An 18,584-nucleotide genomic window follows, 5' to 3' on the forward strand; every position below is an offset into this window, starting at 1 on the left:
TAATCCTCATATAACAGACATTTTCTTTTGATTGCCCATTTCTGCATGAAATACCAGGTCGATGTAAAGCTGTCATCTAATAGATAAACATTTAAGAGACTAGTGAAGTCCTGTTTCTCAACTGAGTTTATTGTGTTAGTGTGGCAAAGTAGTACACAAGCTACAAACATTCATACTATGTCATACAGAACTTACATATCAGACAGTCTAAGTCTCCCTGTATGGTGGTATTTTCTGCCAGGAAAGAGATATCTACATACCAGGAACTCACATTCATGTGGTAACCAACTGAAGTTCAGTTTCAATGTTCTTGACTGCTCCATTTTATAAGTATGGTGTACATTTAATCTTCTCCAAATACTCTTTACTGGTTTAATTTTTCAAATATTTATTTTACCTCCTTTCACTTAAAAAGAAGTAGTTCAAATTAGTCTTAATCTAATTTGGGCTAAGTAATCTGTTTTGTTAGAACACCCTTATGAGAATACTTACAGAGAAGCAAAGAAGGAATTACTTTGATTTTCTTCTATTGTTACATAGGATGTCAGTATACCCTCACTGAAGCAACTTCTCCCTGTCCTCCAGGGACATCAGTTTCAAATCTTGAAGTCATTCTGTCTCCCCTTCTCTATTAAGTTGCAGTCTTTTTTCTCCAGCACAGCCTTTTCAGTTATGACCAAAGGCAGAACACTACCTTAGAATAAGTTTCCTTCCATTATATGGGCACTCTGAATCTTCTGCCATTTCATATGTCCTTAAGTTGAGCTTTTACACTGAGCTTTTTCCTGGCCTCCGAAAAGACACAGAACCCAGCATATGCTACTAAGTGCCAGTTACTCTGAATTAAAGACATGATTGATCATATTGAAGCAGAAAATGAGTAACCTTAGCATTACACCTAGAAGAGAGTCCTCCCAAAACTAGTTCTTCACATACTCTCAATTACTGTGGAAAAAGATCTGTAAAACTGTTACCATTTCTTAGCCTGTTTAACATGTGCAAGCTTGATTGCAAACACATGCCATTTTTCTTCAAGGACAATGTCACAGGAAGCTAGTGCTACAAGGCTGGAACATTGCTGAACTCTGTATGAATTGTATCAAAGCTTGCTCTTGTCAGCAGAACTTGGGAAAAGCATGAGCCTCCTCCATGTCAGTTACTTCAGTCTGGATAAAATCTCATACAGGGAGACTGATCTATTGTAATAAAGAAGGAAGAGAATGACCGTACTTACTTTGTACCCTTGAAGGTGTCCTCGGACACTTTTTAGTGGAACTGGGTCCCAATGCACCTTTGCTAATGTGCTGTTAATAACATGAACCTGCACATTGCCTGGAGCAACCATTGGCACTGTGTGGAAAGGATGCAACAAGCACCTAGTTAGAATTAAAAACCACACAAACAGTTTTTTAGAATGAGTCTTTGCATTGTACTCATGGAACAGGTTAAAATGTTCCTATGTTTTCAGTATTGATACTACAGAGTAGCATGAAGCCTTTGCTATCTCTGAATTGCTTCCTTTCAATTAAAAAAATAACTACTATTCCCCATATCAATATTTCAGTATTTTAAATAACCATTCAGGCTACACATTTATCTCCTTTTAATTAGGATAACTGAGTCAAACTACAAAACTTACAGTCTTCCCCTGAATGTCCAATCACCTCTGATGGCTCTGGTGCATACCCCAAGTCATTTAAAGCTTGCACTTTTACTTCATATGGAACAAAAGTTGGTGTACCAGACACAATATATTTAGATACATTTGCAACTATAACAGATGTCCATTCATCGTCAACGTCTTTCTGGCGCCAGCTGACTTTGTACTGAAGCCCTGGTCCATTAGACTGAAAACCTTTTAAAGGCTGAAATGAAAAGAAATATTTTTTAAAATATTCTGAAGCATCTGAAAAATCACAACTTAGAAAGAAGTACATTGATTCTTTTATAGAATGTCACTGAAAATTTACATCTGTACTCTGCAACAGAGAAGCAGTGGTGAAAGTTATGCAATTTAGTTTTTACAGAAGGTCACTTCAATTGACCATTTTTTTCAGTTTTCACTTTTTGGTAAAAAGTACATTGAATGATGTTGGTGGCTAATTCTTACACAAATAGCACATTATGATTTCTGTATATATATTTTGTTTTCAAATATTTCCTAAGAAGTGGAAGAGAGAAAACCAGACTTGCACCACCTCCTTATGAAGAGTGTACCCTAGGCAATACTTCTTGCCTGAGAGGGCAAATTGATTATACATGGCTCTCCTTCAGCTCCTGTCATGATGGTAAGGGCATGATGAAAAAAACTTCAACCAAAGTTTTCTACTGAGAAAGTGCACAATGATTAGTTTATCATAAAAGGTGACAGTAGAAGTAACATTCACATTAGTATTCACTCTAAAAGTTAGACTCTCCTTGACATAAACCTCCATTTATATTTTGAAGTTTTCCTAAACTGGCAGCAAAACATCCTGTATTACCTAATTATTGGCTTATCTTGACAAATTACGCAAGGAAATCTGCCCTCCACCTTTAACTTATTTTCATATTTAAAAAAAAAAAATCTTTTTTTTCATGAAAATGAAGATGGGAAATGTATGAATTTAGCCCTTTTTCAATAATATTTTAAGCAGGCAGTTGGGTATGGTTCTAAAAAAAAGCTACTCACAAACCTGAAAACACACGAAACCTTGAAAAAAGACCCATCTTACCTCCCATGTTATTACCAAATTATCAGGTTCTGAGCCTATCCCCTGTACATTAGCAGGATTTTCATCAGGGCCTAAAAATAAAATATTTACACGTGAACAAGAGTGGCTGTTGTGTGATTCCAAGCAAACTCAACGCTATTCATAGCAGGAATCAATCCCTGGGAAGTGGGAATAATTATTTACTTGCAGATTTTGTCAGGTACTGCTCAGATGGCTCGCTGGGCTGGCTCCTGCCAATCCTATTGACGGCGATCACTCGGAAGGAGTAGTTGACGTAGGGAGACAGCTTCAGCTGCGCCATTGTCTGGGTGCCAGGCACCTCCGTCTGGTAGCGCCACACGCCCGGCTCGTGCAGCGCGTCTTCAAACTCGACCACAAAGCCTGCAAGCAGGAATTGAATCCAACCTCATGTCAAAACTCAAAACAGCCTCCCAGACAAGTACAGGCGCTTCTGAATGAGCTAGCCAGAAGGGATTGCTCCAACCAGCGCTTTCAAAAATCACGGAACCTGACATGTAAATACATAAATCTAACACAAATCTATAATGTGGATATCAAAAGTAGAAATAAAGGTGAAATATAAAAATAAACCCTTACTTTTATCCTTTGCTACTGTCATTAATGCAGCCATCCCTCAGGTAACACATTATTACAAGAGCTCTCTGTCAGGTACCGGATTTTAATTTAATGGGAGCCCTTGAACTATCACAGCAAGGAAGTAGAATTTGACTGCCAAATACATTGTTCTTAGTTGTATCAAGCAGACAGCAGGCAATACCTGTATAAATTTAAAACTCCCTGAATATTTCATTTTCCACAGTGAAACTGGTATAATGAAAATCTATTTAAAGTCAAGAACCTATACTTGAGGGAAAGTTTTTGAGAGCACTTTTCATTATCTTCAAATTAAATCAGGGAATGTATGTTCAGAAACTAAATTTTTTGAGACTACTCTGTGTGAACATTATGATGATTGGTGTTAAGACCTTACAAAGCATACAACCTCAGGGGTAAATAATTTTGTAAAATTCCAAAAAGAAAATTATATTCATTATGAAAGACAAAAGGACGTTTTTTACAGATGTGAAACAGCCAAAAAACCTTGCTGTAAGATATGAGACATGAATTCTGAAAGACTTAGGAGGAATTTTTAGGACTCAATAAAAAAAATGGGAAAAGAATGTACAGTCTGAGTACATTCCACAGAACCTGGAGCATCAAATATTTACCTGGAGCATCAAATATTTGTGTGTTGTGTAACAAGAATTTCCTCTATTTCATGTCTGGGTGGAGACAGAATGTGACTCAAGATTGATCCTGTTTGAACTACTAAAAAAATCAGAGCGGCATCTAGAAATTTCTTTTAGAAGAATACTTACAGCAAGCACCACATAGAAAAATGCACAATTTCAGGAGCAAGATGTAAAAGAGGTAAGTAGTACTAATCATAGCCTTCTGGCTGGCAGATTTAATTCTGACCTAAGTAGTAAGAGGGAGAATTGACCCCAAATTACTGTCTGAGCTACTGCTGCATTTGTGTGCTCAGTGATACAGGTCTTGGGATGGGATGCCTCCTGGATAAAGTCTTGCTGAAAAGGTGAGAATATTATATGCCAAATAAGGTGTTCACTACTGCTTTTTGCTTCCCTGTCCACTAGCCTTCTGCCTGCAACTCCAGTAGAATAATTTATAGGCAACTTCAAGGGAAAAAAAACTATCTGAGCTTTCAGAGAGATTCTAGCATGTCTGTCATACTGTGCAAACAGATCACTCCTAATGAAGTGCAATCCTTGAGTCTTCAACTGCACTTTGAAGTGATAGCAGCAGCAAAAGAAATAGGCTTACTTAGAAAGCAAATGCCTTATTTTGCATGCTCTAAGAAGACCATGCAGGAATATAAATTGTTTTATAATTAAACCCAGCATTATTTAGTTAGAAGAGTTCAGTTTCCAATATGAGAGTGCATGCAGTATATAGTTCTAGAAAAACCTACAAGAGACAACACTGCCTAGCATTAACTCTTTTGCAACAGTGTGATCTCATTCCTACAGAAAGACAACACTTCTGGCATGGAAAACAATGAGAATACTAATGAAAGTTTATGTATATGAATAAACCACTATTCAACTGTTTACATTGATCTCTATATATTATATTTTAAGGTATATTGCTAGTTGATATCCATTAGAGATGCCTGAGACCATAAAATTTCAGAAAAATCACTTAGAGTTTCACTAAAATGCAGCCCAAATCGTTCATGTGTTCAGAAACTTGTGAAACTCTGTCTTTTACAAATTTTCCTTTCCAGATATCTGATCCTTATGGTTTGTTTTCAGTGTTGATACCAGCCCACCATCAAACCCTGGACAGCAACACCCAGTAAGTCACTCTAATTTGTTCCAAACATAACATCCACACCGGTCTTAGCAACTTGTGGCTCTTATCATCTAAAAACACACTGCATAAATAATGAAATAATTGAATTAAGTTGCTCATAGGGAAAAAGTAATGCCAAAAAGTCTTTCTGATCCCATGATTTTTTGGAAAACAAACATTAATATCTTTATTCCTTGCTCCTAAATTCCCCCTTTGTCCTCTCTGCTCAATATAAGCAAGACTTTTCATTATGTTTTAATGGGAAGAATAACAGCATTTAATATCAATTTACTGTCTGAAAACTGTATAGATATTTAATTGTTTAGTTTTATGGATGTGGTTTATTCTTATAATGGTCTGGATTAGAAAAAAACCCAGAAAAACTATCTACTTTATATTTTCATGAAAAATAAACTTCTGCACCAGTAGAAATGGATAATCACTGACAATGGTGGTACTGATACTATTTCAAATTCACAGAATTACAAAAGAGTTAATGCAAGATGTTAGTAGCTCTCTCCTTCAGAAGCATACAAGCAACGTACAAGACTGCTCTCTACATATTCATAAAATTGGACTTTGTCAGACAGACCTCATATCAGTAAATATTACTTCTATATCATCTAGTACAAGGTTTTGAATAAAAAAGCCCAGCTCCTCTGGTCTTCCTGCTTGGCTGTACAGTAGTTATTAAGGGTATGTTATGTAAATAAATGGCAGATGTAGAGAATTAATTTATCATTTCCCCACGCTGTACACAACATTTATTCCAGAAATTTTTGGAATTTGAGAACAGTTAGAACAAAACCTTCAATGTAGCGTAGTAGATACAAACAAACATACTTGTAATGGGACTGTTGTTTTCATCCCCTGGTATCCATGAGAGATCAATGCTTCTTTCTAGCTGACCTGTCAACTCCAAGTCAAAGGGTGGGTTTGGCCGAGCTGTAAATCAAATGAACACAAAGTAAGTAACCAAACCAGAAGATGTACTTTAATATTTGAAAAAAATCCTTACATTCCAATTAAAGAACTCCACAAATACAGCAGGGCAGGTCTACTCACTTATGTAAGCATGACTTAAAGACTAATAGCATGCAATTATTACAAAACAGACAAAAATGGAGAACTGATGTAACCTGGAAACTTCTATACCTTACCAAGAATTGGTATTTATTTTTAGCTATGTCTGAGTGCACTGTGATATAAAAATGTGATGTGACAAGATGCAAGGAATTATGAAATGCCTCTTTAGTTTATCTTTCAATGATTATGGGTGGTTATCTATTGCAACAGACATACCTCATACAACATGGAAAATAAAGAAACATTCATATAAAAGAAGCTTTTCTAGAACCATTACAAATATTTTCATATGAATTCAAAACAAGTATACTTCAAACAGAAACTAATTGCAAGTTACTAAATTATTTTTTGTCGTTCTTTTAAAAAGACTCAGAAATACCATGCAAGCTGTTATTATAAATCCTTATAATACACAAAGATGTAATTGTCTGTTCCAAATTCATGAAGGTAATTTATTACATGATTTTTTACACAAAAATCACAACTAATAAGTAGGTTCATGTAAGAATACATAAGCATTTTCACTGATAGGATTTACATAAAAGTGCTTAAAACCCTTACAACTTAAAGTATTTTAGCTTATTATATTGCACTTGAACCCCCAAATTCAGAAAACATACCACTATTTAAGGCTCTGTATAATCAAATATAAGTCTATGCCTGACTAACAGATTTTTTTTTTAAGTTTTAACTTAAATTTTAAAATTTTGGTGATTTCATCAATTATAAGTTAAACTGATCATTATGAGCATATTCATCTTATGAGTGGAGTAAAATTAAGATAAACTATGAAATAAAATAGAGCAGGACTACAAGGCTGCAAAACTAATGTTAACATACAACATAATTTGGTTGGTACAAAGTCTTTAATAGTGAATTACCTTTCACCAAAGAACTGGATTTACATTTTAGATATTTCATTTTCTATATAACTAACTTGTGTTACAGCGTGGTCTATGAGAAAAACATTGCCATCCTATACCCAATCTTAATTAAAATTATCTCTGAAAACCAATTATTCCCTAAATATAAAGCAGCCTGCATTGTAACATTCCAAAGTTCTGTGCTACAGTAATGGAGTAGTCAGTAAAATGGGATGAAACCACACAGACACAGACACACACAGAGGAAAATGGGAAAGAAAAAGGCAAAAAGAAATTGCAACAGGCAAATGAGCAATATATCTGCCTGATGATGTAGAAAGAGAACTTTGTTTTAGTTTACCGTAAATGATAGCTGGTGTTGGGGGAGCAGCTGAAAAGAACATTAATATAAAGGATTTAATCAGTTAGTAGCCAAAGAAACAGAATACTGTAGGTAGTTAAAGACTATAGTTATTAGAGACAAAGAAAAGTAAACTTATTAAATGCTTAATTTAAAAAAAATAGATTATAATTTTTCACTGAAGAGCTAAAAGGCATTCTTGAATACTTTATTCATTTTTAAAATGACAGATCAAGAAAATAAATAAAGTAAGCAATCCTATAAAAATTCCTAAATGAGTGCTAGGCTTTTGGCTTAGATCATTCCTGGATAGGCTTAAGATCACAGCAGAATTTTAAAACACAAACATACTTGCTCTGAGTCTCAGATTGAACTCATGTAAGAATCATTCAGGAAATCTACTTAAAACTTTCTTACAAATTGGAGAAGGGGCAAACTAATATATTTGGCAAGAATCTGCAATCATAAAACTTAAAAGAGAACTAAGCTAAAAATACAATCCATGAGAAGTCATACAGCCAAGTCTGCTCAGTCTTTCTGAAGCATAATTTAGTTGTTGAAGAGATTCCTGAGATAACACTCTCCCAACACAACAAAGACATGTTCCTGTTGGAAGGAGTCCAGAGGAGAGCCACCAAGGTGACAACAGAGCTGGGGCACCTCTCCTATGAAGACAGGCTGAGAGTTGGGGCTGTTCAGCCCAAAGAAGAGAAGGCTCTGGGGACACCTTAGAGCAGCCCCCAGCTCATACACAGGATCCAAGAGAGCTGCAGAGGGACTTTCACAGGGGCATGTAGTGGTAAGACAAGGGGGAATGGCTTCAGCTAAAGCAGAGTGGGTTTATGTTATGTATTAGGAAGACATTTTTTATGGTGAGGCACGGGAACAGGTTGCCCAGACAGGTTGTGTGGAAGGTGTCCCTGCCCAAGGCAGGGGGGTTAGAACTAAATTACCTTAAAGGTACCTTCCAACCACAGCCATTCTGTGACTCTACCAGGGTCATGTTCAAATACCCTCCAAAATTAAATTTCCTGTAGTAGCTCAGATGTGGTCAAAATAAAAAGCTATACAGCATGAATCTGCCCTGTAGCTACTCAGTCATCTTGTAAGCAGCTGACTCAAATGCAAACTGTAAGGTGAGACTACATTTTTTAAAAACTGAAACACATTGACACTTAGGTGGCATTTCTGTTATCCTGTCCTAAAAATCAAAACTCTCTTTGTGCTTTTCACTTTAAATCTAATGCTGTTTTCATACTTAACAGTAGAAGTTTGAGAGCATTCTTACCAACAACAGTAAGCACAGCACTTGCTGAAACACTGTCCAGAGTAGTATTAACTATGCAAGTGTATGTTCCATCATCTTTATCAGTTACATTCATAATGGTCAAGTTGTCTTTACCAACTAGAAACCTGTAAATACAATAAATTCAGCCACTGATTTTTCAATAACTGGTACTGTAATAAGAAACTTGCATAAAACATTATCAAATCCCATATACTTGTACATACCTAAACAGCTATGTTTACCCAAGTAAAGCTGTGGGACAACATAATCTTTTTTTTTTTCTTCATTGCTCTTGACCATCTTCCCACAGTGATTTTTATTCTAATGCACTTTTCTTTTCAAATATATTCAAACAAATTTTAAATATTTGTGATCCAGAGCAAAATAGTTTTATGTTATTTGTCTAGCTTCTTAAGTCAATTATCTTTACCTTACACTTAACCTATAAGGCCAGTGTGCATAGTTTGTATAAATGTTTACATCTCATTTTATTTTTAATTCTATCTTGATATTTTCATCGCACTAGGTAGGTCCTTTAGTCACCAAATATTGGATAGCCATGATGTTTATCAGTCTTTGGAAAATATGTCAATAGGTCAGTATGTTCCTTTCAAAGATCAGGAAAAGGAGCAGACAAAAGGACCTAGAAAATTAAAAATAAAGGAAAACTATGCGGTCCTTACCTTTCATCATCTGGCAGTTCATCATTGTCCTTCAACCATGTAACTGTTGGTAGTAAGGTAGAATCATGTTTTATTATACACTCAAAAGAAACCTGGCCATATCTCTGAATCACTTTGTATTCTGGCTGTTTAATGATCATCGTTGGATCTGAAATTTAAAATTAAAATTAGATATCCAGAAAGTCTGAAATTCTGTAAAATTCTGAAAATCGGTGATGAAAGAATGACTAATTTCTCACCTTTAATTTCCAACTGCACCTCATTTTGTATCTTTCCTAATTCATTCCTTGCTACACATGTGTATGTACCGGCATTACTCTTCTGAGCCACTGGAATTTCCAAGGTTCCATTATCATGGAAAACGTACTCATTTCCACGCAGGATGCTACCTTTCACTCCCTTAAACCTTTGTACAAGAAGTAATATCATTAGCCAGCATCACAGTTAAATTCTGAATGGTTTTATTGCCAATAAAATACAAACTTAGGACTGCCACATTAGAAAATAGAGACAGAAGCACTCAAAGAAATTTAAACTTGACTCTGTAGGTGTAACTTTACTGCTGGTTCATTAAGTACATGCAATATTGTATTAGCAAATTACAAACAGCATATATTTTAAAAACATTATTTTGAAATTGCAAATAGATTTAGAAGAATTCTAAAGCTTCAAGTGTTTACTTCCATAGATATAAGTGGCTCATCTTCTGTAACATAAGCACAGCTGGAGCTTACCATTCAATTTCAGGCTTAGGTGACCCAAAATAAGCACAGTCTAGCAATGCAGGGCTGTCTGCAATAACTTGATACAGTTTATTAGCAGGAGTTAGAATTCTTGGTGGCTCAGCTGAAAAGACAAAGAGATCTGCATATAGTTACAAAGTTACAAATAGCAAATACATAGTAAAAAGTATAACTACAAATACAAAATACAAAGACATCAAGAATGGCCTAAAAAATTACATAAAAACATTTTTCCCTGGGATGATTTTGGGTCTCAGTCTGGGCTCAAATACATTCTACTACTGGTACTAGCCTGAGGAAAAGTTAATGCAGGGAAATTATCTTGTGAAAAACAACTGTTTCATGCCTATTTACTAGTAATAGTGATGGGCACCAAAGGCAATGATTTCAATTGGAAAATTTAAATCAGTATGTACTTCAAGAAGATAATCTCCTGGGTACAGACCAAACTATCTAATTCCAAACAAACCTGCAGGCAGAAAGAAGCTAGGATGCATTTTTGGTGTAACACCTACATTTTCTGTCTTTTAAAGGACAGTGTCAATCAACACATCTGTCAGCTCCTGCAAGAGAGTCACTAGAGGCCATTCTGCCTAGGATTATGCTACTAGCTTTTTTTAAATTCAGTGAAAAGAATTAGAGGGACCACAACATATTGTATTGTAATCAGAAACACATGCCAGGGAAGCCTTAGAGACAAATGCATAATCATGTCCCCTTGCAGCAGTAACTTGGAGATCATCCATTCCACTAATCCAAAACATCCAGACTCAATGAAACTGTATTGAAATGTACTAACTTAAGCAACACTAATTCCTGCCTGCTTTGTTGGGCTTCTGTTTGACTGACTTACACAAACAAAAAAAAAAAACAAAACAAAAGAAAGATAAAATTTCTTCCGATTTTTCCCAGCTTTCACATCTATCCTTCTCACTTTGGAACAGTGAAAGTGAAATTCAGAAATATCCTAAAAAAAAAAAAAAAGCTATGTATACCCTTGCTCTTTACAGAGGTCAGGAAATAAACCAATTCCCAACGAAGACCTCAAGCAAGGCTTGAGCAGAGAGTCTGTGTGTTAGCAGGAGACAACTGAATACCCAAGAAAACAGAAAAATATGAAGTCTTTTGCTTACCCAGAACATTCACAAAAGCATTTGCTAGCAAGTATCCATATTCATTGGAAGCATTGCACTGATAGACAGCACTTGACCTTTCTTGCACGTGTGAGAAAATAATGGTGTCACCATCCACCTTTCTGCTAGGATCTTCTGGGGCAACTGTTGGTGTAAAGAAAAAGAGTTATTGCCTTTCCTAAACTGCTATTGGATTGCAAGTTTCATACTTCTGAAAAGAAGGAAGAATGTGAAAAACCAATACCCTTTAAGTTGGTTTTTTTTCCCCGGGTAACTGATCACTAGTAAAAATGTGAATTTTAATGCAGTTTAAAAAGTTCTTCTCATTCTACAGGTATTAAGTCAGGATGGTAGATTTCCCATTTTTTGAGAGGTTTTTTTGTTTGTTTTCTAAGGGAGTGAAGTTAAGATTGCATTTTGCACAGAATACAGAGGAAAAATACCAATATTACAAGATCCAGGCAAATACAGTCAATATCTAGAAAATTGCAGAAATATTTCTGAATGTCATGATACAATGATACAATGACATAGTCCTCTGTGTCTTTAAAGTTTCAAATTGATTGTTATACCATAAATAATTTTCCAAATATAAAATTAGCCATACTCAGTTGAAAATTATCTCAGAGTAAAGAATAAGCATTCCTTCTAACCAAGTCAAGAAACAATCTTCTCAAGAGCAGAGTTAGTTCTTCAGTAGGTGGCACTCTTTCCCTTATGTAAGAATTATACAATGCCATTTCCTCAACTGCTCTGGAGTGGCCTGAGCTGAATCAAACAGCTTCTGCATCACAGAAGCACCCAAGAACATAACTGAAAATAAAATTCTAAGAAAATACTGAAGAAGAGTAATAGCTGTCAGTTCTGATACAACTGAATGGCATTAAAGAAGTATAATGAAAAAAAACAGCTTGTAACACCACACTGCATAAAAACGCAAAATCTATAGTTTAATATTTTATGAACATACTAAATAAGACCAGATATATTATTATTGTATTAAAAAGCACAAGTATTATTAATAATGAAAATTAATGGTAAAATTACTGATCTACTAATATGAAAAATAGATGTATTTATGCAGAAATAAATGCATCATAGTTTGGCTGCATCATCAAAATTGACACCCTTATTGAAGCTTGAAAAAGAATATTTGTGGAACACATTATCATCCAAGGAAATTCTTATTTTAATTCATAAAAAAAGATCAATCAAGTAAATTAACATCCATTTTCTGTGACAGGAACCTTTTGATTCAGACAATACCTTAGTTCTCATCTGTAAAGAAAATGGAGACATTTCTCCTGCATTTTCTTAAAGTATGTATTACTGAATTCTCTACAAAAGAAACCAGATGAAGGGGACCACAGTTCTGTGTTTCTGCTTAAGGGTATTTCCAGATTGGATGAAATCTAAGACCATTTTTCATGTGAATACCTCAATATCCAAACAGCTGCCTCAAGAACAGATTTCCCTTTCTGTTTTTTCTCATCTTCCATCACTCTGAGTTCAAATAAACATCACAAATAGAAAAATTTTGGGAAGGAAGAAAAAGGTACTACTGAGATTTTAAATGCTTAGTCTCTGGACTTCTGGATTGCTGGCGCATATTTTTCTCTCTTTTGCTTTACTTCCTATTGTGTTCCATGTTTCACATTGCCTCCTTTTCTACGTAAATGCCATTTTCATTAAAAGATTCATGGGCTGAAAATAGCCGGAGCAGGTGAGCAGCCCAGCAGGCAGGCCAGTCAGCTGCGGGAAGCAGTCTGTTTCTGCATACAAATCACAGTTCAACAGAAGACAGGCACAACTGCTCTCCCACGAGGAAGGAGAACTGCCCACAGCCACTCCAAGCACGGCTGCTTCCAGCCCTGGGCTCTGGGCTTCCCTCCACTCATGCCCTCTGAAGCCTGCAGCACTTTCTGCACCCAGCTGGGTCATTAATGGGTGCACAGACTGCCCCCCTCACACACACTCCAACACATAATCCCTTACAGGATGATGGCAGGCCCCTCCTAAGAGATGGAAGCCATTAATTCAATCTTCTATGGCTGAAGGAACTGCATTGAAAAGAATGATCTAACCACTAAATTACTATAGAAAAAGAGAGGCAGCGTCTTCCCTTCCCTCTGCCGTACTGACAGAAAAAAGGAGATAACCCCTTTCAGGTATCTGAAGGAAAGGAGGTGCCTGTTCTCTAAAAAGGGCTTCAAACTGGGGTCCCAAGAGAAAAGAAGGCAGAAGTGTCAGGTTAGCTGGTGCTTTCTGTTAATTGGTCAAGCCAATTGGATGCTGAAGGGCACTGATTCAAAAGCTCCCTGTTAAGACAGACATCTATTTAACTGTCTGCTGAATACAGCTTCTTTAATGGTCTGCAGCACGCACTGCTGCACTCACAGACACAGAAACATTGAACTTGGAAGGGACTTTTGGAGGTCATCTGGTCCAACCCCCTGCTCAAGCAGGGCCACTCAGATCCAGTTATCCAGAACTGTGTCCAGATGGGGGAAGGATCACTTTCCTCTACCTGCTGGCTACACTTTTGTCTCATGTAGCCCAGGATAATGCTAGCCTCTTTGCCACAAGGGCACATTGCTGGCTCATGGTCAACTTGGCATCCACCAGGATGCTCAGGTCCTGTTCTGCTAAGGCACTATCCATCTGGATGGCCCCCAGCATGTACTGGCACTAAGGCTGTTTCTCCTCAGGTGCAGAACTTTGTTCCACCAATCACCCTCTCTGGGTTTGGCCATTCAACCATTTTTCTATCCACATCTCTGCTGTTTATCCAGCCCCTACATCAACAGCTTGTCCATGAGGATCTAATGGGAGACAGTGTTGAAGGCCTCACTTGCAGTCCAGGCAGACATTATCCACTCCTCTTGCCCTCATCTATCTGGCCAGTCATTTGATCATAGAAATTATGAAGTTGGTCACCTCTTGGTGAAGCCATGAAAACTACTCCTGAAAGTTTTCTTGTCCTTAATGTGCCTTGAAATGGTTTGCAGAATTAGCTATTCCATCACCTTCACAGGGATAAAGGTGATTGCAGTTCCCTGGTTTCTCCTTCTGGCTCTTTGAAGACGGGAGTAGCATTTGCTTTCTCTCCATCTTTAGGCACTTCTCCCAGTTACCATGATCAAGCAAAGATTGAGACTGTTCTTGCAATGACATATGCCAGCTCAGTCAGCACTTGTGGCTGCATCCCATCAGGGGCCACACACTTAGGTATGTTCAGCTTGCTCCTGACCTAATCCTTTTCCAGCAAGGCTACATCTCATTCTAGTCTTTTCCCCGGTCTTTGGCACCTGGGATTCCTGAAGGTCAGTCTTGCTAGTAAAACTTGAGGAAAAGTAGCATGCAGTACTTCAACCCATTCCATATACCAGTCTACCACCTAAAAAAAAATATCTTTTAAAATCCTTTTCTGGGGAAAAGGAGTGATGGCAGGGCCAGTCAAGCACTGCTTGTTTGTATATATGAATATTCTGGTCACATTACATGATAGTGGCATAAGAAGGAGAAAATGCTTTTGACACATTAGACAAATCTGAATTTGGACTGATAGGCAAAATAGCAAAAACCTATATAATAGTTAAAATGAGCTTGTACAAATAGGATGATGAATTATAAGGATTTGCTATAGGAGTTCTGCAGCTGCAACAAGACAGGTGAACATGTGCCATCTAACAGCCAACATCTGCTCCCAATAACATGGAATCTCAGCTTATCCTTGTTTTGGTCCTTTCTGAACAAATACCTGGTTTCACTTGATTTTTTCCTCACATTGTACAATGATACAGCTTCTTGACTCTAGCCATGTTCAGCATATTCCTAAACAGAAAAGGCAGGGCCTCCATCAGATATTCTTGTTGTAGTTAGAGATCAGCACTGTGAATAACTTCTGTTCATTTGATTGCATACTTCCATCTGTTTCATAAACTTTTGACAGCCTAAGCAATTACTTTTGCTAGTATGCTCAAATAACCACAATGGCAGCATTATTACTTTTTTTTCTTGAAAAAAATGACAGAATGACGTGCTCTCTGAACAGAAGTAGTTCAAACATACTGTTACACTTAAAACTGGAAGGGGAAAAATCTGGATTAAAAAACATGGATAACTGAAATGGTAAAGAATATATTTTTCCTTGTTTTACCAATCTCACTTGCTCCTCAGCATATTATTTTCCTCTGATCACTGAAATCCTTTTCTTGCTGAGTTTCTGATTCTGACAGTTCTGTTGCCTCCAAAGGCACAGCATTACCTGCACTAACTATAACCACCCTTGCCTATTTTGTGAAGAATTGGAAAAAAAACTGATAATCAAAGGTTTTTCATCTGCTGAAGTTCCTAGGCCAGATGCAAAGTTCCAACAAAACAAGCACTGGATAAACATCTTCCCATGCAGTCTTCTCTCCGAGACTGAAATAATGAGGGCATTAGGGTCAGCAAACTTCTCCCCACCCTCCCATAGCTGCAGTGAACAACTTCTGGTTTTTACTCTCAGAGAAAATGAAGGATGATGAATCTCTCAGCCAGGGCATATCAAGGCCTTTCATGAAAGAAACCTAAGGACTAATGTTTCTCCCTTAAATTCAGTGTGAGTACCACAGGAGACTAACTCAAACCTAAAGATTCAATGTGGAATGTAATATAAGAAGAGAACAATGTGTTGAAAGAAGATAAACAGCACTTTTGCACTACTTTGTATAAATCTAAGTGTCTGTATCTAATATTTAATAGCTCACCATGAAGTATAAACCACTGGACCAAAAAAACCAGTCTTTTGTACAGTATTTGCAATGCCTTTCTGAACTCCAATTATGAAAGTGTTTCCCCTTCCCAATTAATTTGGGTTGTTACTTTCTTAAAAGTTGAGACACTTTATGCATGGCTTCTCTTTTGTAAAACCATGTTGAATATCTAAGCAGTAAGACACAATGGATTATGCAGTGATATAAATAATGCAGATCTTGAGTGTTAATTGAAGCACAAGGCAACACAGAGTCATGGCCTGAACTTTCAACAGCTACTTGCCAAAGTAATTCTAATTGACCTTAGCAGGACTGGGCACATAAGTTCAACATACTCCTGTGAGTAAACATTAGGAGGTTAGGTTAGGTCCTTATTATTCCAACATGACTAAAACAGCTTTTTTTTTTAGAAATGCTGGTGTTTTCAGCACGACTGTTGAAGAAAACTAATTAAAATATTTCAGGGAAACCTAGAATCTGACTTAAAAAATATTTTTTACTCAGATTATTGGAATATTGAACAAAATTCACACCATTGCAATTTTATTTTATAGTTGCTAACACACACTACATTTTTATCTATTTTTTTTTGCCTTTTCCCTATAGATATTTAAAGCTCAGCCTTTGACTGAGATATGGACGAATGGTTCTTTCTCCAACATTCCCTCTTCCTTGTCTGACTCTATTATGGAAAAACAAAACCAGAAGAATTAAGTATCTCCCAGTTGTGCTTTCCAACAGAAAATTAAAGTATTGCAAACAGATTACTAGGCCACAAGAGGCACATTGTGGGATATATGATGACAGCAGGGCTTTGAAATTCAAATGTAGCTCTTTTTCTTTGAAATCCTGCCATGGGTGTAGCTCTCTCAGCACTGCCCTGAAGCAGAAACAGCTGCTTTAGTTTCCTTTTACAGTGATTTCCTAATCATTCAGTTGGAAGATGAGGGGCTCAATTCTATAATTTAGTAACAAGTGAACAAAAAGGCACAGTGTACTTGGTAATTTCCAGAACAGCTTTTGATAACTCAGAATAATAAAAAATCACAAGAATCTTAAGAACTGCACTTTCTGTGATCATGATGCCTCTCATGTCCTGACAGATGCAGTGTACTAGAGCATCCAATGAGCATCCAATGAGCTTTCACTTAAATATTTAATGTGGATAAGACTTCAGCTTTTCTCAGCAGTGAAAGTGACCTTTAATATAAAGCTGAGCTTTACTTATTTCCTGTGTTCTTTTTTTTTTCCCCTACAGAGTTTGAGTGGGTAATTTAATTAAAGTCTTTTAATTTTTACTGAATACCCTCAACAAGACTTTGTGTACCAATTCCTCAAGGCCTGTCCAATATATGCTTCCTTGTATTTAGGAAATTTCATGGCATCCTGCAGCTGCTTCTGGAAACTCTGTTTCGTAATGTTTTACTGTTACTGTGAAAGAAAGCAGAACACATCACTGCTTTTCTGGAAAATGTGCTTGTTGGTCCTTTGAACAGCTCATCCCACAGCTTTGATAAGGAAGAAGAGCAAGGCAAAGCTGACTCTCATAGCCAGATGAAAAAGATTTTACTGGTCAGGAGGACTGAAATAATAGTTAACCTACAAGAACTGGAGGATAATAATCCCCTCCAAACAAATAAACAAAAAGAGAATGGTGAGTATACAGAAAACAACAAAGGAAGATGAGACCACCAAAAACCCAGAATGGAAAGTGAAGGACAGGTACCAAACTTTGATGATAAAATGCATTATGATATATTTATTTATAAATATATACTATACAAAATTACATTGATATTTTCCTGTTTTCCTGTCTTACCATTATTTGATGAGGTGATTAATGTCAGTTTATATAACTTATTTACCAATGGAAACTTCTCAATTTAAATTTCAGGCTGTAGATCTCACCTTCCATTTAATTAGGATTCCTGAAATAGGTAATTTGCTAAGTATTTCTATTTGTTTCAATATATACCCTTATTTTGCATTTTTTCCCCTACAAATAAGTTTACTCTCTTTTGTATACCAAATAGTTCAAATCTATCTAATGAGGGTTCTTGTTTACTTCTTGCTATTACCAAGATTCTGACCCTAGACAATCCTTCTCCATGTCCCAAACCTGGTGAATTTTATTTTGTCAACAGACTTAAACAACTCCTAAACTTCTGAAAGTGACAGAAGGGACACTGTCATACTTTAAACAGACCAGTATTTTAGAGTACCTTATCTCTCATGAGCCAACAGGTGAGACTGGTTTTTTATTATTGTTTTGAGAAAGGGGAACGATAAAGGTAGAAGAACCAAGTGTGACTTTAGAGTACAGGGTATGCTCAGTGCAAACCCAGCTGACAACACACTGCAGTGTCCTCCAGAAAGTTCTTTCCAAGGCAAGCTGTACTATATATAGCAGCTACCTTGTGTCTGTCATACAGCATTGCCAGTCCTAACACTGCAGCAATTAAGTGGCTCAATCACCAGTTCAGGGCTGCTTTTCTTACCCATGCACACTGAAACAACTGTTCCACTGCCTCAGGGGTTCCTTTTCTTTGACACTGACTTGGCACAAACTGTTTGCCAGGT

General features: G+C 36.7%; 1 protein-coding gene across 35 annotated transcripts in view; it reads right to left on the minus strand.

Annotated features, from left to right (window-relative positions):
• The window catches only part of NRCAM (neuronal cell adhesion molecule), a 144,716-nt gene that overhangs the window by 32,863 nt on the left and 93,269 nt on the right, over positions 1 to 18,584 (minus strand). For 24 of the 35 annotated variants that reach the window (XM_077178920.1, XM_077178921.1, XM_077178924.1 and 21 more), the window contains 11 exons: positions 11,248 to 11,391; positions 10,106 to 10,217; positions 9,611 to 9,777; positions 9,372 to 9,519; positions 8,689 to 8,813; positions 7,401 to 7,430; positions 5,934 to 6,035; positions 2,898 to 3,095; positions 2,715 to 2,785; positions 1,640 to 1,865; positions 1,235 to 1,350 (listed from right to left, as the gene is read on the minus strand). In XM_077178920.1, the coding sequence (XP_077035035.1) occupies positions 1,235 to 1,350; positions 1,640 to 1,865; positions 2,715 to 2,785; positions 2,898 to 3,095; positions 5,934 to 6,035; positions 7,401 to 7,430; positions 8,689 to 8,813; positions 9,372 to 9,519; positions 9,611 to 9,777; positions 10,106 to 10,217; positions 11,248 to 11,391 (1,439 nt within the window). The remainder of the gene's footprint in view (positions 1 to 1,234; positions 1,351 to 1,639; positions 1,866 to 2,714; positions 2,786 to 2,897; positions 3,096 to 5,933; positions 6,036 to 7,400; positions 7,431 to 8,688; positions 8,814 to 9,371; positions 9,520 to 9,610; positions 9,778 to 10,105; positions 10,218 to 11,247; positions 11,392 to 18,584) is intronic. The other 11 variants (XM_077178928.1, XM_077178927.1, XM_077178932.1 and 8 more) reach the window with 1 other exon arrangement.

The sequence above is a fragment of the Agelaius phoeniceus genome, chromosome 5 (assembly GCF_051311805.1).
Source record: "Agelaius phoeniceus isolate bAgePho1 chromosome 5, bAgePho1.hap1, whole genome shotgun sequence".
NCBI classification, from domain to species: domain Eukaryota; kingdom Metazoa; phylum Chordata; class Aves; order Passeriformes; family Icteridae; genus Agelaius; species Agelaius phoeniceus.